This window comes from Oncorhynchus keta, chromosome 4 (genome assembly GCF_023373465.1).
Source record: "Oncorhynchus keta strain PuntledgeMale-10-30-2019 chromosome 4, Oket_V2, whole genome shotgun sequence".
Taxonomy (NCBI): Eukaryota; Metazoa; Chordata; class Actinopteri; order Salmoniformes; family Salmonidae; genus Oncorhynchus; species Oncorhynchus keta.
In genome coordinates, this window is record NC_068424.1 from 73376365 (window position 1) to 73400085 (window position 23721).

Genomic DNA, 23721 nt, shown 5'->3' on the forward strand with positions numbered 1-23721 from the left:
TCTGAGACAGGGATGGGTAAGACATGGGAGAGTGATGTGTTCTCTCTGAGACAGGGATGGGTAAGACATAGGAGAGTGATGTGTTCTCTCTAAGACACGGAGAAGGGTAAGACATGGGAGATTGATGTGTTCTCTCTAAGACAGGGATGGGTAAGACATGGGAGAGTGATGTGTTCTCTCTAAGACAGGGATGGGTAAGACATAGGAGAGTGATGTGTTCTCTCTAAGACACGGAGAAGGGTAAGACATGGGAGAGTGATGTGTTCTCTCTAAGACAGGGATGGGTAAGACATGGGAGAGTGATGTGTTCTCTCTGAGACAGGGATGGGTAAGACATGGGAGAGTGATGTGTTCTCTCTGAGACAGGGATGGGTAAGACATAGGAGAGTGATGTGTTCTCTCTAAGACACGGAGAAGGGTAAGACATGGGAGATTGATGTGTTCTCTCTAAGACAGGGATGGGTAAGACATGGGAGAGTGATGTGTTCTCTCTAAGACAGGGATGGGTAAGACATAGGAGAGTGATGTGTTCTCTCTAAGACACGGAGAAGGGTAAGACATGGGAGAGTGATGTGTTCTCTCTAAGACAGGGATGGGTAAGACATGGGAGAGTGATGTGTTCTCTCTAAGACAGGGATGGGTAAGACATGGGAGAGTGATGTGTTCTCTCTGCCTCTGTTTTTAGACAGGTCTATGAAACCTCCTCTTCCTTCCATCTCAGTCCTGACAGGGTTACTATAATATCAAACTGATGGTTTGTCACATTGTGTGGAAAGTGACTTTTCACTGTCCAGTTGTTTGTCAGCTAATGGAGAGTATAAGGACACACACACACAGACTGTATGTGTGTGCTAGTGTTTACTTTTGTGTGTGTGTGTTAAATAAATAAAAATATTCTGTGTAAATTGGTGTTTCTGGAGTGTGTTTTATTGACAGAGTGTGTGACAGAGTGTGTGACAGAGTGTGTGACAGAGTGTGAGATGTAGATTATTGTTTCATGTCTTGTTTTTTTAAAGGACCCTTGACAGGAAGGATGGGAAATGTAACCTCAAAATGGGTACAAACACACGCTGCCACACAAACACATCCGCGCACACTTGGTCTCTTTCCATCTGTCCGTCCAGCCATGATGGAGGGTAATGTCACCTGTCTGTCCCTCTGTCCGTCCAGCCATGATGGAGGGTAATGTCACCTGTCTGTCCCTCTGTCCGTCCAGCCATGATGGAGGGTAATGTCACCTGTCTGTCCCTCTGTCCGTCCAGCCATGATGGAGGGTAATGTCACCTGTCTGTCCCTCTGTCCGTCCATCCATGATGGAGGGTAATGTCACCTGTCTGTCCCTCTGTCCATCCAGCCATGACACAGGGTAATGTCACCTGTCTGTCCCTCTGTCCATCCAGCCATGATGGAGGGTAATGTCACCTGTCTGTCCCTCTGTCCATCCAGCCATGATGGAGGGTAATGTCACCTGTCTGTCCCTCTGTCCATCCAGCCATGATGGAGGGTAATGTCACCTGTCTGTCCCTCTGTCCATCCAGCCATGATGGAGGGTAATGTCACATGTCTGTCCCTCTGTCCATCCAGCCATGATGGAGGGTAATGTCACCTGTCTGTCCCTCTGTCCGTCCATCCATGATGGAGGGTAATGTCACCTGTCTGTCCCTCTGTCCATCCAGCCATGATGGAGGGTAATGTCACCTGTCTGTCCCTCTGTCCATCCAGCCATGATGGAGGGTAATGTCACCTGTCTGTCCCTCTGTCTGTCCATCCATGATGGAGGGTAATGTCACCTGTCTGTCCCTCTGTCCATCCATCCATGATGGAGGGTAATGTCACCTGTCTGTCCCTCTGTCCGTCCAGCCATGACACAGGGTAATGTCACCTGTCTGTCCGTCCAGCCATGACACAGGGCAATGTCACCTGTCTGTTGTTATCACGCCCTCCCCCTTTCCTGCCCCCTTCCTCAATCGTCTTCCTGCCTCACCCCTCTACACTTCACCCCCTCCCCCTGTCTTCTCCTCTTCTCCTCCTCTAATCAGCCACACCTTACCCTTTTCTCTATTCTATTCTCTCTCCATCTCTCCCCCTCCCTGTCCTCTCCCTTTCACATCTCCCCCTCTTCTCTCCCTCTCCCACAGTCACCAGAAAACCACACAGGAATGGACTCCTGTTGTAGCTGATGTGTAATGTCTGGTTATGATCACCCAGTGTGTTATATGGGAGAGTAATTGACTAGAACTGCTCTGTTAATATTAACCAGGTGTCTTAGCTGAGTGTGTCAGATTAGGCCTAAGGACTTTCTGACCTGTGTGTGTGTGTGTGTGTGTGTGTGTGTGTGTGTGTGTGTGTGTGTGTGCGTGTGCGTGTGCGTGTGCGTGTGCGTGTGTGTGTGTAAATACTATATTAACTACAACCTAAAACCTCTTACCTTGGAATATTGAAGTCCCATGTTAAAAGGAACCACCATCCTTCATATGTTCTCATGTTCTGAGCAAGGAACTGAAACGTTAGATTTTTACATGGCACATACTGCACCTTTACTTCTCCAACACTTTGTTTTTGCATTATTTACATTTTTATTGATGTATTATATTAAGTTAATATAAGTGTTCATTCAGTATTGTTGTAATTGTCATTATTACCCAATTTTTTCTTTAAATCGGCCGATTAATCGGAATCGACTTCTTTTGGTCCTCCAATAATCGGTATCGGCGTTGAAAAATCATAGTTGGTCGACATCTAGTGTGTGTGTGAGTGAGTGTTTTCCAGAGAGAGAGAAAGCCACTCTCGTTTAGAGGCTCTCGATCCAGAACCAGTCACTCCACTGGGGTCTGATTTTATGAGGTATCACAGTAAGAATGGACCCACTAACCTGACACAGAAAGAGAAGGGGAGAAAAGCAGAGAGAGAGAGAGGATATAGAGAAGGAGAGGAGACATGAGGAAAAGAGATAGAGAGAGAGAGGAGATATAGAGAAGGAGAGGAGACATGAGGAAAAGAGATAGAGAGAGAGAGAGGATATAGAGAAGGAGAGGAGACATGAGGAAAAGAGATAGAGAGGATATAGAGAAGGAGAGGAGACATGAGGAAAAGAGATAGAGAGAGAGAGAGAGAGAGAGAGGATATAGAGAAGGAGAGGAGACATGAGGAAAAAAGATAGAGAGGATATAGAGAAGGAGAGGAGACATGAGGAAAAGAGGATATAGAGAAGGAGAGGAGACATGAGGAAAAGAGATAGAGAGAGAGAGAGAGAGAGAGAAGGATATAGAGAAGGAGAGGAGACATGAGGAAAAGAGATAGATAGAGAGAGGATATAGAGAAGGAGAGGAGACATGAGGAAAAGAGATAGATAGAGAGAGGATATAGAGAAGGAGAGGAGACATGAGGAAAAGAGATAGAGAGGATATAGAGAAGGAGAGGAGACATGAGGAAAAGAGATAGAGAGAGAGAGAGAAGGATATAGAGAAGGAGAGGAGACATGAGGAAAAGAGATAGAGAGGATATAGAGAAGGAGAGGAGACATGAGGAAAAGAGATAGAGAGAGAGAGAGAAGGATATAGAGAAGGAGAGGAGACATGAGGAAGAGATAGAGAGAGAGAAGGATATAGAGAAGGAGAGGAGACATTAGGAAAAGAGATAGATAGAGAGAGGATATAGAGAAGGAGAGGAGACATGAGGAAAAGAGATAGAGAGAGAGAGAGAAGGATATAGAGAAGGAGAGGAGACATGAGGAAGAGATAGAGAGAGAGAAGGATATAGAGAAGGAGAGGAGACATGAGGAAAAGAGAAGGAGAGGAGACATGAGGAAAAGAGATAGAGAGAGAGAGAGAGAGAGAGAGAGAGAGAGAGAGAGAGAGGATATAGAGAAGGAGAGGAGACATGAGGAAAAGAGATAGAGAGGATATAGAGAAGGAGAGGAGACATGAGGAAAAGAGATAGAGAGAGAGAGAGAGAGAGAGAGAGAGAGAGAGAGAGAGATAGAGAGAGAGAAGGATATAGAGAAGGAGAGGAGACATGAGGAAAAGAGATAGAGAGAGAGAGGATATAGAGAAGGAGAGGAAACATGAGGAAAAGAGATAGAGAGGATATAGAGAAGGAGAGGAGACATGAGGAAAAGAGATAGAGAGAGAGAGAGAGAAGGATATAGAGAAGTAGAGGAGACATGAGGAAGAGATAGAGAGAGAGAAGGATATAGAGAAGGAGAGGAGACATGAGGAAAAGAGATATAGAGAGAGAGAAAGAGAAGGATATAGAGGAGAGGAGACATGAGGAAAAGAGATAGAGAGAGAGAGAGAGGATATAGAGAAGGAGAGGAGACATGAGGAAAAGACATAGAGAGGATATAGAGAAGGAGAGGAGACATGAGGAAAAGAGATAGAGAGAGAGAGAGAAGGATATAGAGAAGGAGAGGGGACATGAGGAAGAGAGAGAGAGAGGATATAGAGAAGGAGAGGAGACATGAGGAAAAGAGATAGAGAGAGAGAGAGAGAGAGAGAGAGAGGATATAGAGAAGGAGAGGAGACATGAGGAAAAGAGATAGAGAGAGAGAGAGAGGATATAGAGAAGGAGAGGAGACATGAGGAAAAGAGATAGAGAGGATATAGAGAAGGAGAGGAGACATGAGGAAGAGAGATAGAGAGAGAGAGAGAGGATATAGAGAAGGAGAGGAGACATGAGGAAAAGAGATAGAGAGGATATAGAGAAGGAGAGGAGACATGAGGAAAAGAGATAGAGAGAGAGGATATAGAGAAGGAGAGGAGACATGAGGAAAAGAGATAGAGAGAGAGAGAGAGGATATAGAGAAGGAGAGGAGACATGAGGAAAAGAGATAGAGAGGATATAGAGAAGGAGAGGAGACATGAGGAAAAGAGATAGAGAGAGAGAGAGAAGGATATAGAGAAGGAGAGGAGACATGAGGAAGAGATAGAGAGAGAGAAGGATATAGAGAAGGAGAGGAGACATTAGGAAAAGAGATAGAGAGAGAGAGGATATAGAGAAGGAGAGGAGACATGAGGAAAAGAGATAGATAGAGAGAGGATATAGAGAAGGAGAGGAGACATGAGGAAAAGAGATAGAGAGAGAGAGGATATAGAGAAGGAGAGGAGACATGAGGAAAAGAGATAGAGAGAGAGAGAGGATATAGAGAAGGAGAGGAGACATGAGGAAAAGAGATAGAGAGAGAGAGAGAAGGATATAGAGAAGGAGAGGAGACATGAGGAAGAGATAGAGAGAGAGAAGGATATAGAGAAGGAGAGGAGACATTAGGAAAAGAGATAGAGAGAGAGAGAAGGATATAGAGAAGGAGAGGAGACATGAGGAAAAGAGATAGAGAGAGAGAGAGGATATAGAGAAGGAGAGGGGACATGAGGAAAATAGATAGAGAGAGAGAGAGAGGATATAGAGAAGGAGAGGAGACATGAGGAAAAGAGATAGAGAGGATATAGAGAAGGAGAGGAGACATGAGGAAAAGAGAGAGAGAGAGAGAGAAGGATATAGAGAAGGAGAGGAGACATGAGGAAAAGAGATAGAGAGAGAGAGAAGGATATAGAGAAGGAGAGGAGACATGAGGAAAAGAGATAGAGAGAGAAATGAGAGAGGAGAGTTTTTGGTGATGGATATCATTGTTTATTTTTTCTTACAACTGAAACAGTATTTGTCAGATGTTGGTATTGTACAGTAATCATACGCTGATCATCAGCTCTAATGTGCTCTCTGGCTGTTTTACTGGAAGGTAGTTAGACAGCTCAAGGTAGGGTTGGACAGATTTCATTTTAGTGTGTGTGTGTGTGTGTGTGTGTGTGTGTGTGTGTGTGTGTGTGTGTGTGTGTGTGTGTGTGTGTGTGTGTGTGTGTGTGTGTGTGTGTGTGTGTGTGTGGGTGTGTGTGGGTGTGCGGGTGGGTGGGGGTGTGTGTGCGTGCGGGTGAGTGTGTGTGTGTGTGTGTGTGTGTGTGGGTGGGTACGTTCGTGTGCATATCCGTCCATTCGTGCGTGTGAACGTTTGCGTGAGTGTGTGTATGGCTGTGTGTGTGCGTGAGTGTGTGTATGGCTGTGTGAGTGTGTGTATGGCTGTGTGTGTGCGTGAGTGTGTGTATGGCTGTGTGTGTGCGTGAGTGTGTGTATGGCTGTGTGTGTGTGTGAGTGTGTGTATGGCTGTGTGTGTGCGTGAGTGTGTGTATGGCTGTGTGTGTGCGTGAGTGTGTGTATGGCTGTGTGTGTGCGTGAGTGTGTGTATGGCTGTGTGTGTGCGTGAGTGAGTGTATGGCTGTGTGTGTGCGTGAGTGTGTGTATGGCTGTGTGTGTGCGTGAGTGTGTGTATGGCTGTGTGTGTGCGTGAGTGTGTGTATGGCTGTGTGTGTGCGTGAGTGTGTGTATGGCTGTGTGTGTGCGTGAGTGTGTGTATGGCTGTGTGTGTGCGTGAGTGTGTGTATGGCTGTGTGTGTGTGTGAGTGTGTGTATGGCTGTGTGTGTGCGTGAGTGTGTGTATGGCTGTGTGTGTGCGTGAGTGTGTGTATGGCTGTGTGTGTGCGTGAGTGTGTGTATGGCTGTGTGTGTGCGTGAGTGTGTGTATGGCTGTGTGTGTGCGTGAGTGTGTGTATGGCTGTGTGTGTGCGTGAGTGTGTGTATGGCTGTGTGTGTGCGTGAGTGTGTGTATGGCTGTGTGTGTGTGTGAGTGTGTGTATGGCTGTGTGTGTGTGTGAGTGAGTGCGTCCACCAATCCACCACAACTCCAGTCCACCAATCCAATGAATTTACTAAGTGTCCCATCATAACGTTAATCAAATTACTCCTGAACCAAAATTGACAGTTTTCATTAATTATAAAGGATTACTCTAATTGCCATTCAAATTTATTCATTTAGAACATACGGAATTCGCTAATGTCTCTGGGAATTTGCATATTAAATTGTGAAGGTACCCATTAGGTATGCTAATATATGCGTGGTTCCTTATTTTGTGATTGGTGGACCATATGTGTCTGGGCAGGTGAAGACAGTGTCTCGAAGGAAGTTATTAATGTGTTTGATTAAGAGGGAGACGTAGAGGCACAACACTACCGCTACTGACGCAACACTACTGACACAACACGACTGACACAACACTACTGACAGAACGTCACTGACACAACACGACTGACACAACACTACTGGCACACCACTACTGACACAACACTACTGGCACACCACTACTGACACGACACCACTGACACAACACCACTGACACGACACTACTGACAGAACGTCACTGACACAACACTACTGGCATACCACTACTGACAGAACGTCACTGACACAACACGACTGACACAACACTACTGGCACACCACTACTGACACAACACTACTGGCACACCACTACTGACACGACACCACTGACACAACACCACTGACACGACACTACTGACAGAACGTCACTGACACAACACTACTGGCATACCACGACTGACACAACACTACTGGCACACCACTACTGGCATACCACTACTGACAGAACGTCACTGACACAACACGACTGACACAACACTACTGGCATACCACTACTGACAGAACGTCACTGACACAACACGACTGACACACCACTACTGACAGAACGCCACTGACACAACACGACTGACACAACACTACTGGCATACCACTACTGACACGACACCACTGACACAACACTACTGGCACACCACTACTGACACGACACCACTGACACAACACCACTGACACGACACTACTGACAGAACGTCACTGACACAACACTACTGGCATACCACTACTGACAGAACGCCACTGACACAACATGACTGACACAACACTACTGGCATACCACTACTGACAGAACGCCACTGACACAACACGACTGACACGACACCACTGACACAACACTACTGACACGACACCACTGACACAACACTACTGACACGACACCACTGACACAACACGACTGACACAACACTACTGGCATACCACTACTGACAGAACGCCACTGACACAACACGACTGACACAACACTACTGGCATACCACTACTGACAGAACGTCACTGACACAACACGACTGACACAACACTACTGGCACACCACTACTGACACAACACTACTGGCACACCACTACTGACACGACACCACTGACACAACACCACTGACACGACACTACTGACAGAACGTCACTGACACAACACTACTGGCATACCACTACTGACAGAACGTCACTGACACAACACGACTGACACAACACTACTGGCACACCACTACTGACACAACACTACTGGCACACCACTACTGACACGACACCACTGACACAACACCACTGACACGACACTACTGACAGAACGTCACTGACACAACACTACTGGCATACCACTACTGACAGAACGCCACTGACACAACACTACTGGCACACCACTACTGGCACACCACTACTGGCATACCACTACTGACAGAACGTCACTGACACAACACGACTGACACAACACTACTGGCATACCACTACTGACAGAACGTCACTGACACAACACGACTGACACACCACTACTGACAGAACGCCACTGACACAACACTGACACAACACTACTGGCATACCACTACTGACACGACACACTGGCACACCACTACTGGCACACCACTACTGACACGACACCACTGACACAACACCACTGACACGACACTACTGACAGAACGTCACTGACACAACACTACTGGCATACCACTACTGACAGAACGCCACTGACACAACATGACTGACACAACACTACTGGCATACCACTACTGACAGAACGCCACTGACACAACACGACTGACACGACACCACTGACACAACACTACTGACACGACACCACTGACACAACACTACTGACACGACACCACTGACACAACACGACTGACACAACACTACTGGCATACCACTACTGACAGAACGCCACTGACACAACACGACTGACACAACACTACTGGCATACCACTACTGACAGAACGTCACTGACACAACACGACTGACACAACACTACTGACATACCACTACTGACATACCACTACTGACAGAACGCCACTGACACAACACTACTGGCATACCACTACTGACAGAACGCCACTGACACAACACGACTGACACAACACTACTGGCATACCACTACTGACACGACACCACTGACACAACACTACTGGCACACCACTACTGACACGACACCACTGACACAACACCACTGACACGACACTACTGACAGAACGTCACTGACACAACACTACTGGCATACCACTACTGACAGAACGCCACTGACACAACATGACTGACACAACACTACTGGCATACCACTACTGACAGCACTGACACAACACTACTGACATACACCACTGACACAACACTGACAGACACCACTGACACGACACTACTGACAGAACGTCACTGACACAACACTACTGGCATACCACTACTGACTGACACCACTGACACAACACTACTGACATGACACCACTGACCACTGACACACCACTACTGACACGACACCACTGACACAACACCACTGACACACCACTACTGACAGAACGTCACTGACACAACACTACTGGCATACCACTACTGACAGAACGCCACTGACACAACACGACCACCACAGACACAACACTACTGACACAACACTACTGGCATACCACTACTGACAGAACGCCACTGACACAACACGACCACCACAGACACAACACTAATGACACAACACTACTGACACAACACCACAGACAAAACATTACTGACACAACACTACTACCTATGACGCAACACACTTGCTAATGACAATGCACTACTGACACAACACTACTGCCACCACACTTCTGACTCAACACTTCTGACACAGCACTCCTGGCACAACACTACGGACACAACACTATTGCTACTGACACAACACTACTGACACAACACTACTGACACAACACTACTGACACAACACTACTGCTACTGACACAACACTACTGACACAACACTACTGACACAACACTACTGCTCCTCACACAATCAATCAATCATGTTTTTATAAAGCCCTTTTTACATCAGCTGATGTCACAAAATGCTGTACAGAAACCCAGCCTAAAACCCCAAACAACAAGCAATGCAGATGTAGAAGCACGGTGGCTAGGAAAAACTCCCTAGAAAGGCAGGAACCTAGGGAGAAACCTAGAGAGGAACCAGGCTCTGAGCGGTGACCATTCCTCTTCTGGCTGTGCCGGGTGGAGATTATAACAGAACATGGCCAAGATGTTCAAATGTTCATAGATGACCAGCAGCGTCAAATAATAATAATCACAGTGGTTGTTGAGGGTGCAACAGGTCAGCACCTCAGGAGTAAATGTCAGGTGGCTTTTCATAGCCGATTATTCAGAGTTAGAGACAGCAGGTGTGGTAGAGAGAGAGAGTCGAAAACAGCAGGTCCAGGACAAGGTAGCATGTCCGGTGAACAGGTCAGGGTTGGAGAGAGAGATTTAGAGGGAGTCTACTTAAATTCACACAGAACACCGGATAAGACAGGAGAAATACTCCAGATATAACAGACTGACCCTAGACCCAGACACATAAACTATTGCACCGTAAATACTGGAGGCTGAGTCAGGAGGGGCCAGGAGACACTGTGGCCCCGTCTGAAAATACCCCAAGACAGGGCCAACCAGGAAGGATATAACCCTACCCACTTTACCAAAGCACAGCCCCCACACCACTAGAGAGATATCTTCAACCACAAACTTACTACCCTGTGACAAGGTTGAGTATAGCCCACGAAGATCTCCCCCACGGCACGAACTCGAGCGTGGCGCCAAACCTGGACAGGAAGATCACGTCAGAGACTCAACCCACTCAAGTAATGCCCCCCTCCTAGGGACGGTATGGAAGAGCACCAGTAAGCCAGTGACTCAGCCCCCGTAATAGGGTTAGAGGCAGAGGATCACAGTGGAGAGAGGGGAAATGGCCAGTCAGAGACAGCAAGGGTGGTTCGTCGCTGCAGTGCCTTTCCGTTCACACCCCTGGGCCAGACTACACTCAGTCATAGGACCTACTGAAGAGATGAGTCTTCAATAAAGACTTAAAGGGTGAGACCGAGTCTGCGTCTCCAACATGGATAGGCAGACCACTCCATACAAATGGAGCTCTCGCTGTTTGCTTAGAAATTCTAGAGACAGTAAGGAGGCCTGTGTCTTGTGACCGTAGCGTATGTGTAGGTATGTACGGAAGGACCAAATCAGAGAGATAGATAGGAGCAAGCCCATGTAATGCTTTGTAGGTTAGCAGTAAAACCTTGAAATCAGCCCTAGTCTTAACATGAAGCCAGTGTAGGGAGGCTAGCACTGGAGTAACATGAAGCCAGTGTAGGGATGCTACCACTGGAGTAACATGAAGCCAGTGTAGGGAGGATAGCACTGGAGTAACATGAAGCCAGTGTAGAGAGGCTAGCACTGGAGTAACATGAAGCCAGTGTAGGGAGGCTAGCACTGGAGTAACATGAAGCCAGTGTAGGGACGATAGCACTGGAGTAACATGAAGCCAGTGTAGAGAGGCTAGCACTGGAGTAACATGAAGCCAGTGTAGAGAGGCTAGCACTGGAGTAACATGAAGCCAGTGTAGGGAGGCTAGCACTGGAGTAACATGAAGCCAGTGTAGGGAGGCTAGCATTGGAGTAACATGAAGCCAGTGTAGGGAGGCTAGCACTGGAGTAACATGAAGCCAATGTAGAGAGGATAGCACTGGAGTAATATGGTACCATTTTTTGGTTCTTGTCCAGACACACCACTACTGACACAGCACTACTGACACACCACTACTGACACAGCACTACTGACACAACACTACTGCTACTGACACAACACTACTGCAACTGACACAGCACTACTGCTACTGACACAACACTACTGCTACTGACACAACACTACTGCTACTGACACAGCACTACTGCTACTGACACAACACTACTGCTACTGACACAACACTACTGCTACTGACACAACACTACTGCTACACCACTACTGACACAACACTACTGCTACTGACACAACACTACTGCTACTGACACAACACTACTGCTACTGACACACCACTACTGCTACTGACACACCACTACTGACACAACACTACTGCTACTGACACAACACTACTGCTACTGACACAGCACTACTGCTACTGACACAACACTACTGACACACCACTACTGCTACTGACACACCACTACTGCTACTGACACACCACTACTGACACATCACTACTGCTACTGACACAACACTACTGCTACTGACACAACACTACTGACACAGCACTACTGCCACTGACACAGCACTACTGCTACTGACACAACACTACTGCTACTGACACAGCACTACTGACACAACACTACTGCTACTGACACAGCACTACTGACACAGCACTACTGCTACTGACACACCACTACTGCCACTGACACAACACTACTGCTACTGACACAACACTACTGCTACTGACACAGCACTACTGACACAGCACTACTGCTACTGACACAGCACTACTGCTACTGACACAGCACTACTGACACAACACTACTGCTACTGACACAGCACTACTGCTACTGACACAACACTACTGCTACTGACACACCACTACTGCCACTGACACAACACTACTGCTACTGACACAACACTACTGACACAACACTACTGCTACTGACACAGCACTACTGCTACTGACACAACACTACTGCTACTGACACACCACTACTGCCACTGACACAACACTACTGCTACTGACACAACACTACTGCTACTGACACACCACTACTGCCACTGACACAACACTGCTGCTACTGACACAACACTACTGCTACTGACACAACACTACTGCCACTGACACACCACTACTGCTACTGACACAACACTACTGCTACTGACACACCACTACTGACACACCACTACTGACACACCACTACTGCTACTGACACAACACTACTGCTACTGACACAGCACTACTGCTACTGACACAACACTACTGCTACTGACACAACACTAATGCTACTGACACAACACTACTGCTACTGACACAACACTACTGCTACTGACACACCACTACTGACACACCACTACTGACACAACACTACTGCTACTGACACAACACTACTGCTACTGACACAACACTACTGCTACTGACACACCACTACTGCTACTGACACACCACTACTGACACACCACTACTGACACAACACTACTGCTACTGACACAACACTACTGCTACTGACACAGCACTACTGCTACTGACACAACACTACTGACACACCACTACTGCTACTGACACATCACTACTGACACATCACTACTGCTACTGACACAACACTACTGCTACTGACACAACACTACTGACACAGCACTACTGCCACTGACACAACACTACTGCTACTGACACAGCACTACTGACACAACACTACTGCTACTGACACAGCACTACTGACACAGCACTACTGCTACTGACACAGCACTACTGACACAGCACTACTGCTACTGACACAACACTACTGCTACTGACACAACACTACTGCTACTGACACAACACGACTGCTACTGACACAGCACTACTGACACAGCACTACTGCTACTGACACAGCACTACTGCTACTGACACAGCACTACTGACACAACACTACTGCTACTGACACACCACTACTGACACATCACTACTGCTACTGACACAGCACTACTGACACAGCAATACTGCTACTGACACAGCACTACTGACACAACACTACTGCTACTGACACACCACTACTGACACATCACTACTGCTACTGACACACCACTACTGACACAGCAATACTGCTACTGACACAACACTACTGCTACTGACACACCACTACTGACACACTACTACTGACACACCACTACTGCTACTGACACACCACTACTGACACACCACTACTGACACATCACTACTGCTACTGACACACCACTACTGCTACTGACACACCACTACTGACACAGCACTACTGCTACTGACACAGCACTACTGCTACTGACACAGCACTACTGACACAACACTACTGCTACTGACACAGCACTACTGCTACTGACACAACACTACTGCTACTGACACACCACTACTGCCACTGACACAACACTACTGCTACTGACACAACACTACTGCTACTGACACACCACTACTGCCACTGACACAACACTACTGCTACTGACACAACACTACTGCTACTGACACAGCACTACTGACACAACACTACTGCTACTGACACACCACTACTGACACATCACTACTGCTACTGACACACCACTACTGACACAGCAATACTGCTACTGACACAACACTACTGCTACTGACACACCACTACTGACACACTACTACTGACACACCACTACTGCTACTGACACACCACTACTGACACACCACTACTGACACATCACTACTGCTACTGACACACCACTACTGCTACTGACACACCACTACTGACACAGCACTACTGCTACTGACACAGCACTACTGCTACTGACACAGCACTACTGACACAACACTACTGCTACTGACACAGCACTACTGCTACTGACACAACACTACTGCTACTGACACACCACTACTGCCACTGACACAACACTACTGCTACTGACACAACACTACTGCTACTGACACACCACTACTGCCACTGACACAACACTATCTGCTACTGACACAACACTACTGCTACTGACACAACACTACTGCCACTGACACACCACTACTGCTACTGACACAACACTACTGCTATTGACACACCACTACTGACACACCACTACTGACACACCACTACTGCTACTGACACAACACTACTGCTACTGACACATCACTACTGACACACCACTACTGACACACCACTACTGACACATCACTACTGCTACTGACACACTACTACTGACACAGCAATACTGCTACTGACACACCACTACTGACACACTACTACTGACACACCACTACTGCTACTGACACACCACTACTGACACATCACTACTGCTACTGACACACCACTACTGCTACTGACACACCACTACTGACACAGCACTACTGCTACTGACACAACAGTACTGCTACTGACACAACACTACTGCTACTGACACAACACTACTGCTACTGACACACCACTACTGACACACTACTACTGCTACTGACACACCACTACTGACACACCACTACTGACACATCACTACTGCTACTGACACACCACTACTGACACAGCACTACTGCTACTGACACAACAGTACTACTACTGACACAACACTACTGCTACTGACACAACACTACTGCTACTGACACAACACTACACTACTACTGACACAACACTACTGCTACTGACACAACACTACTGCTACTGACACAACACTACTGCTACTGACACAACACTACACTACTACTGACACAACACTACTGCTACTGACACAACACTACTGCTACTGACACAACACTACTGCTACTGACACACCACTACTGCTACTGACACACCACTACTGACACATCACTACTGCTACTGACACAACACAACTAAGTGTCTTTGGAACCTCCAGCCCAGGGGGAGACAAGGACTCCTTTTCCCCAGGCAGGGCTCTCCCTGGGCAGGTAGGAGAACAGAGAAGTCCCCCTGACCCACAATTCACGCATGGGTCTATTTGTACCGAGAAATATTTAACGATGAGGCAAAACCACTAGACTTGCCACACACAGACACAGAGACACACACACACACACACACACACACACACACACACACACACACACACACACACACACACACACACACACACACACACACACACACACACACACACACACACACACACACACACACACACACACACACTCAGGGAGAGATGATGCAGGGAGTGTCCAGAGGATGAATGTTTCAGTGTAGTGAGATGATGTGGTTGAATAAATCATGTCAGTTTAGATAGACATGATGGGAGCAACATTACAGACTACTCTAACAGCATTCGCCTGATGGAACAAGTGGCTTACAAATGTGTGTGTGTGTGTGTGTGTGTGTGTGTGTGTGTGTGTGTGTGTGTGTGTGTGTGTGTGTGTGTGTGTGTGTGTGTGTGTGTGTGTGTGTGTGTGTGTGTGTGTGTGTGTGTGTGTGTGTGTCTCTGTGTGTGTGTGTGTGTGTGCGTGCGTGCGTGCGTGCGTGTGTGCGGCAGGTTGAGGGGTCACCACGGAAACAAGTCTCCTAGATGAAGTGTCTGTGATGCATTGCCGATACCTGGAGAGAGGGAGAGAGATAGATGGAGAGAGAGAGAAAGGAAGCGAGAGAGGGGAAGGGGGGTGAGAGAGGGAGAAAGAGCCTGAGAGAGAGGGGTGAGAGAGAGAGGAGTGAGAGAGAGTGAGCGAGAGAGAGAGAGGTGACAGAGAGAGGGGTGAGAGAGAGAGGTGACAGGGAGAGGGGTGAGAGAGAGAGAGAGAGAGAGAGAGAGAGAGAGAGAGAGAGAGAGATCCGCTCTCCACGCCAAGCCCTCAGCTCCATCAGTCCAGTATCAGACAGGGGGAAGTGGTTTTGAATCTTTTTATTAACCCCAGAGTAGAGCAAAGTGAGAAACACCGAGCTTGTGTCCAAAAAGGTATCATATCCCCTACTTAGTACACTACTAAATCTCATTTAGCAGAAATTCATTTCCACAGTCATTTGTGTTTCTCTTGGTAATGAGAGATACATGTTATTATTTCATGAAACCAAAAGGGAAAAATGGTTTACGCCCAGTATTCTTCTGTTTTAGGTCATGTGCATTAGGAAAGTGGAGTGAGCTGCTGACTCAGAGAGTGATGTGTTTAGGGAGGACTATTTGTTGTGAATTGGACCTTCAGGACAGTCTAAATGTTCTCTAGTTTTTCTGCTAGAGAGCGACATGGTTCAGGACGGCTGGGTGAACCTTCATTCTGAGCTTGGTTAAGGATGGCTGGGGAAACCTTCATTCTAAGCTTGGTTAAGGATGGCTGGGTGAACCTTCATTCTGAGCTTGGTTAAGGATGGCTGGGTGAACCTTCATTCTATGCTTGGTTAAGGATGGCTGGGTGAACCTTCATTCTGAGCTTGGTTAAGGATGGCTGGGGAAACCTTCATCCTAAGCTTGGTTAAGGATGGCTGGGTGAACCTTCATCCTAAGCTTGGTTAAGGATGGCTGGGTGAACCTTCATCCTAAGCTTGGTTAAGGATGGCTGGGGAAACCTTCATCCTAAGCTTGGTTAAGGATGGCTGGGTGAACCTTCATCCTAAGCTTGGTTAAGGATGGCTGGGTGAACCTTAATTCTGAACTTGGTTAAGGATGGCTGGGGAAACCTTCATCCTAAGCTTGGTTAAGGATGGCTGGGTGAACCTTCATTCTATGCTTGGTTAAGGATGGCTGGGTGAACCTTCATCCTAAGCTTGGTTAAGGATGGCTGGGTGAACCTTCCTTCTAAGCTTGGTTAAGGATGGCTGGGTGAACCTTCATTCTGAGCTTGGTAAAGGATGGCTGGGCGAACTTTCATTCTATGCTTGGTTAAGGATGGCTGGGTGAACCTTAATTCTATGCTTGGTTAAGGATGGCTGGGTGAACCTTCATTCTGAGCTTGGTTAAGGATGGCTGGGTGAACCTTCATCCTAAGCTTGGTTAAGGATGGCTGGGTGAACCTTCATTCTGAGCTTGGTAAAGGATGGCTGGGCGAACTTTCATTCTATGCTTGGTTAAGGATGGCTGGGTGAACCTTAATTCTATGCTTGGTTAAGGATGGCTGGGTGAACCTTCATTCTGAGCTTGGTTAAGGATGGCTGGGTGAACCTTCATCCTAAGCTTGGTTAAGGATGGCTGGGTGAACCTTCATTCTGAGCTTGGTAAAGGATGGCTGGGCGAACTTTCATTCTATGCTTGGTTAAGGATGGCTGGGTGAACCTTAATTCTATGCTTGGTTAAGGATGGCTGGGTGAACCTTCATTCTGAGCTTGGTTAAGGATGGCTGGGTGAACCTTCATTCTATGCTGGGTTAAGGATGGCTGGGTGAACCTTCATTCTAAGCGTGGTTAAGGATGGCTGGGGAAACCTTCATTCTAAGCTTGGTTAAGGATGTCTGGGGAAACCTTCATTCTGAGCTTGGTTAAGGATGGCTGGGGAAACCTTCATTCTAAGCGTGGTTAAGGATGGCTGGGGAAACCTTCATTCTAAGCGTGGTTAAGGATGGCTGGGGAAACCTTCATTCTAAGCGTGGTTAAGGATGGCAGGGGAAACCTTCATTCTAAGCGTGGTTAAGGATGGCTGGACGAACCCTCATTCTGAGCTTGGTTAAGGATGGCTGGGGAAACCTTCATTCTAAGCGTGGTTAAGGATGGCTGGGTGAACCTTCATTCTGAGCTTGGTAAAGGATGGCTGGGCAAACTTTCATTCTATGCTTGGTTAAGGATGGCTGGGTGAACCTTAATTCTATGCTTGGTTAAGGATGGCTGGGTGAACCTTAATTCTGAGCTTGGTTAAGGATGGCTGGGTGAACCTTCATTCTATGCTTGGTTAAGGATGGCTGGGTGAACCTTCATTCTGAGCTTGGTTAAGAATGGCTGGGTGAACCTTCATTCTATGCTTGGTTAAGGATGGCTGGGTGAACCTTCATTCTAAGCGTGGTTAAGGATGGCTGGGGAAACCTTCATTCTAAGCTTGGTTAAGGATGTCTGGGGAAACCTTCATTCTGAGCTTGGTTAAGGATGGCTGGGGAAACCTTCATTCTAAGCTTGGTTAAGGATGGCTGGGGAAACCTTCATTCTAAGAGTGGTTAAGGATGGCTGGGGAAACCTTCATTCTAAGCGTGGTTAAGGATGGCTGGGGAAACCTTCATTCTAAGCGTGGTTCTCATTGGCCAATGTTGTGCTTTCCTATTACTCCATTAGCAATCTCATTGGCCAATGCTGTGCTTTCCTATTACTCCATTAGCAATCTCATTGGCCAATGATGTGCTTTCCTATTACTCCATTAGCCTTTCGCTTATGGCAGTTGGTGTTTCTGTGAGATATGGCAGGAGGCAGTTCTTCAAGGCAACGCCCACACCATGCAGATATCACCCTTCTGGGGCTGTATTCCTTTAGAAGAAGATGTAGCCCTCTCTTTCCTCCCTGAGCGACCCTTCACCCAGGAGTCTGGTCTCACTGAGAACAGAGATGATGGTATATTGCTTCAGCTCTGCTGCGATAAGTGCAGTCCTTAATTTCAGGCCTGGCGGCGTCAAGGCTCGAGTCCAAGAGAGTCCTTATGTTCCATGTTGATAGTCGTAAGGGGACATATTTCTTCTTAATTCGTTTTCAACAGCTGAAACGGAATGTCCTGATAGGTGCGGTAGCACTATCTAGGAGAGTTAGAGTGGGCAATATCTGACACCTTTTCTAGGCCTTTCCCCAGCTGGGTTGAGCAGTGTGGTTCCTAAAATTGGATTCTCAGACGTACAGGGGTCTGGAGCAGCTGCCACTCAAATTCCAACTGCTGATGACCAATAGCCCTGTACCGCTACTGTGCAAGGGCCTGGCTAGGAGCTTCCTGATTATTCAATCCTGCCCCCGTTACCAAGCACCATGTCGCCAGAAGAATTTAATGGTGCAGGAAATCTAGGTGGAACTCCCTGAAGAGCATTAGTGGACACCTGCGTGATGAAATCATTTTAGTGGCGTGGGGGATGTGCTTGTCATCACTACTCTGCTGTTGGAAAATGGTCTCTGGTGGCAAGAATAAAATCCAAGATGACCAGCACCTCCTCAAAGCTGCAGGAGGCTGCAGGACCTTCAGTCTGGCAGAGGACCAACACCTCCTCAAAGCTGCAGGAGGCTGCAGGACCTTCAGTCTGGCAGAGGACCAACACCTCCTCAAAGCTGCAGGAGGCTGCAGGACCTTCAGTCTGGCAGAGGACCAACACCTCCCCACAGCTGCAGGAGGCTGCAGGACCTTCAGTCTGGCAGAGGACCAACACCTCCCCACAGCTGCAGGAGGCTGCAAGAGCTCCAGTCTGTCAGAGGACCACCTGTCACACATCGCCAGCACGTTGCTTTGGTCTCATGGGGAGCTCCAGTCTGTCAGAGGATCACCTGTCACACATCGCCAGCACGTTGCTTTAGTCTCATGGGGAGCTCCAGTCTGTCAGAGGACCACCTGTCACACATCGCCAGCACGTTGCTTTAGTCTCATGGGGAGCTCCAGTCTGTCAGAAGACCACCTGTCACACATCGCCAGCACGTTGCTTTAGTCTCATGGGGAGCTCCAGTCTGTCAGAGGATCACCTGTCACACATCGCCAGCACGTTGCTTTAGTCTCATGGGGAGCTCCCCTAGCCGTTGTCTTCCCGGACTTACCCATGAAGCAGTGGGGCAGTGGTTGGCCGGTGCCAGGGCGTGTCCACATAATGTGGGCCTGCGCACCGCACATTTGGGGACCACTGCAGCTGCAAGATCCCCTTCTGAGTTAGCCAGAGGCCGCAGGGACGCCCAGTTAACGTGTGTTGCCACAAGGAGACCTGGCAGGAGTCTTGGTGAAGAAGAGCCTGTGTACTGGCAAGGGAAGGCTTACATGCAGATCTGCTTCCAGGTTTACCACAAGGGCTAGCCAAGCTAGCCAAGCTAACCAAGTTAGCCAAGCTAACCAAGCTAACCAAGCTAGCCAAGCTAACCAAGCTAGCCAAGCTAACCAAGCTAGCCAAGCTAGCCAAGCTAGCCAAGCTAACCAAGTTAACCAAGCTAACCAAGCTAACCAAGCTAGCCAAGCTAACCAAGCTAACCAAGCTAGCCAACCGAGCCAAGCTGCAATGACGCATGAGTGTCGGACTGTTTTCTTGTCTCCTCTCTCTCCAGGTTCTTCCTCAAGTTCTTCCTGAAGTGCAACCAGAACTGTCTGAAGAACGCAGGGAACCCACGAGACATGAGGCGCTTTCAGGTGGGAGAGAGAGAACCACAAAACCTCATTTTACATAATTTCTTTAGACACAATGGTAATGCTGTTTGATGGAAGCTCTGAGGTCCTGTCTCACGTGTCCTTGTCTGTCCCCCTGTCCCCTTTTCCTCTATGTCTCCTGTCCATGTCTGTCCCAGGTGGTCGTGTCTACCACTGTGAGTGTGGACGGTCATGTCCTCTCTGTCTCTGACAACATCTTTGTCCACAACAACTCTAAACACGGTCGCCGGGCCAGGAGATTAGACCCCTCAGAAGGAACACCCTTGTACCTGGAGCATGGTAACCACTCCTGCCCCCCTCTCTCTCTCACTCTTTTCTATATGTCTCTCTCATCCCCTCTCTTACTCTTTTCTATATGTCTCTCTCACCCCATCTCTCACTCTTTTCTATATGTCTCTCTCATCCCCTCTCTCACTCTTTTCTATATGTCTCTCTCACCCCCTCTCTCACTCTTTTCTATATGTCTCTCTCATCCCCTCTCTCACTCTTTTCTATATTACATTTACATTTACATTTAAGTCATTTAGCAGACGCTCTTATCCAGAGCGACTTACAAATTGGTGCATACACCTTATGACATCCAGTGGAACAGCCACTTTACAATAGTGCATCTAAATCTTTTTAGGGGGGGGGGGTGAGAAGGATTACTTACCCTATCCTAGGTATTCCTTGAAGAGGTGGGGTTTCAGGTGTCTCCGGAAGGTGGTGATTGACTCCGCTGTCCTGGCGTCGTGAGGGAGTTTGTTCCACCATTGGGGGCCAGAGCAGCGAACAGTTTTGACTGGGCTGAGCGGGAACTGTACTTCCTCAGTGGTAGGGAGGCGAGCAGGCCAGAGGTGGATGAATGCAGTGCCCTTGTTTGGGTGTAGGGCCTGATCAGAGCCTGGAGGTACTGAGGTGCCGTTCCCCTCACAGCTCCGTAGGCAAGCACCATGGTCTTGTAGCGGTTGCGAGCTTCAACTGGAAGCCAGTGGAGAGAGCGGAGGAGCGGGGTGACGTGAGAGAACTTGGGAAGGTTGAACACCAGACGGGCTGCGGCGTTCTGGATGAGTTGTAGGGGTTTAATGGCACAGGCAGGGAGCCCAGCCAACAGCGAGTTGCAGTAATCAAGACGGGAGATGACAAGTGCCTGGATTAGGACCTGCGCCGCTTCCTGTGTGAGGCAGGGTCGTACTCTGCGGATGTTGTAGAGCATGAACCTACAGGAACGGGACACCGCCTTGATGTTAGTTGAGAACGACAGGGTGTTGTCCAGGATCACGCCAAGGTTCTTAGCGCTCTGGGAGGAGGACACAATGGAGTTGTCAACCGTGATGGCGAGATCATGGAACGGGCAGTCCTTCCCCGGGAGGAAGAGGAGCTCCGTCTTGCTGAGGTTCAGCTTGAGGTGGTGATCCGTCATCCACACTGATATGTCTGCCAGACATGCAGAGATGCGATTCGCCACCTGGTCATCAGAAGGGGGAAAGGAGAAGATTAATTGTGTGTCAATGCATAGCAATGATAGGAGAGACCATGTGAGGTTATGACAGAGCCAAGTGACTTGGTGTATAGCGAGAATAAGAGAGGGCCTAGAACAGAGCCCTGGGGGACACCAGTGGTGAGAGCGCGTGGTGAGGAGACAGATTCTCGCCACGCCACCTGGTAGGAGCGACCTGTCAGGTAGGACGCAATCCAAGCGTGGGCCGCGACGGAGATGCCCAACTCGGAGAGGGTGGAGAGGAGGATCTGATGGTTCACAGTATCGAAGGCAGCCGATAGGTCTAGAAGGATGAGAGCAGAGGAGAGAGAGTTAGCTTTAGCAGTGCGGAGCGCCTCCGTGATACAGAGAAGAGCAGTCTCAGTTGAATGACTAGTCTTGAAACCTGACTGATTTGGATCAAGAAGGTCATTCTGAGAGAGATAGCGGTAGAGCTGGCCAAGGACGGCACGCTCAAGAGTTTTGGAGAGAAAAGAGAGAAGAGATACTGGTCTGTAGTTGTTGACATCGGAGGGATCGAGTGTAGGTTTTTTCAGAAGGGGTGCAACTCTCGCTCTCTTGAAGACGGAAGGGACGTAGCCAGCGGTCAGGGATGAGTTGATGAGCGAGGTGAGGTAAGGGAGAAGGTCTCCGGAAATGGTCTGGAGAAGAGAGGAGGGGATAGGGTCAAGCGGGCAGGTTGTTGGGCGGCCGGCCGTCACAAGACGCGAGATTTCATCTGGAGAGAGAGGGGAGAAAGAGGTCAGAGCATAGGGTAGGGCAGTGTGAGCAGAACCAGCGGTGTCGTTTGACTTAGCAAACGAGGATCGGATGTCGTCGACCTTCTTTTCAAAATGGTTGACGAAGTCATCTGCAGAGAGGGAGGAGGGGGGGGGGGATTCAGGAGGGAGGAGAAGGTGGCAAAGAGCTTCCTAGGGTTAGAGGCAGATGCTTGGAATTTAGAATGGTAGAAAGTGGCTTTAGCAGCAGAGACAGAGGAGGAAAATGTAGAGAGGAGGGAGTGAAAGGATGCCAGGTCCGCAGGGAGGCGAGTTTTCCTCCATTTCCGCTCGGCTGCCCGGAGCCCTGTTCTATATGTCTCTCTCCCCCCTCTCTCACTCTTTTCTATATGTCTCTCTCACCCCCTCTCTCACTCTTTTCTATATGTCTCTCTCTCCCCCTCTCTTACTCTTTTCTATATGTCTCTCTCGCCCCCTCTCTCACTCTTTTCTATATGTCTCTCCCGCCCCTCTCTCACTCTTTTCTATATGTCTCTCTCCCCCCTCTCTCACTCATTTCTATATGTCTCTCTCACCCCCTCTCTCACTCTTTTCTATATGTCTCTCTCCCCCCTCTCTCACTCTTTTCT

At 48.3% G+C, this 23721-nt stretch overlaps 1 protein-coding gene across 2 annotated transcripts in view; it reads left to right on the top strand.

Moving 5' to 3' along the window:
- The window catches only part of LOC118376822 (transcription factor COE1-A-like), a 140821-nt gene that overhangs the window by 39239 nt on the left and 77861 nt on the right, over positions 1 to 23721 (top strand). For both annotated transcript variants that reach the window (XM_052515150.1, XM_052515155.1), the window contains exons 7-8: positions 20794 to 20875; positions 21031 to 21172. In XM_052515150.1, the coding sequence (XP_052371110.1) occupies positions 20794 to 20875; positions 21031 to 21172 (224 nt within the window). The remainder of the gene's footprint in view (positions 1 to 20793; positions 20876 to 21030; positions 21173 to 23721) is intronic.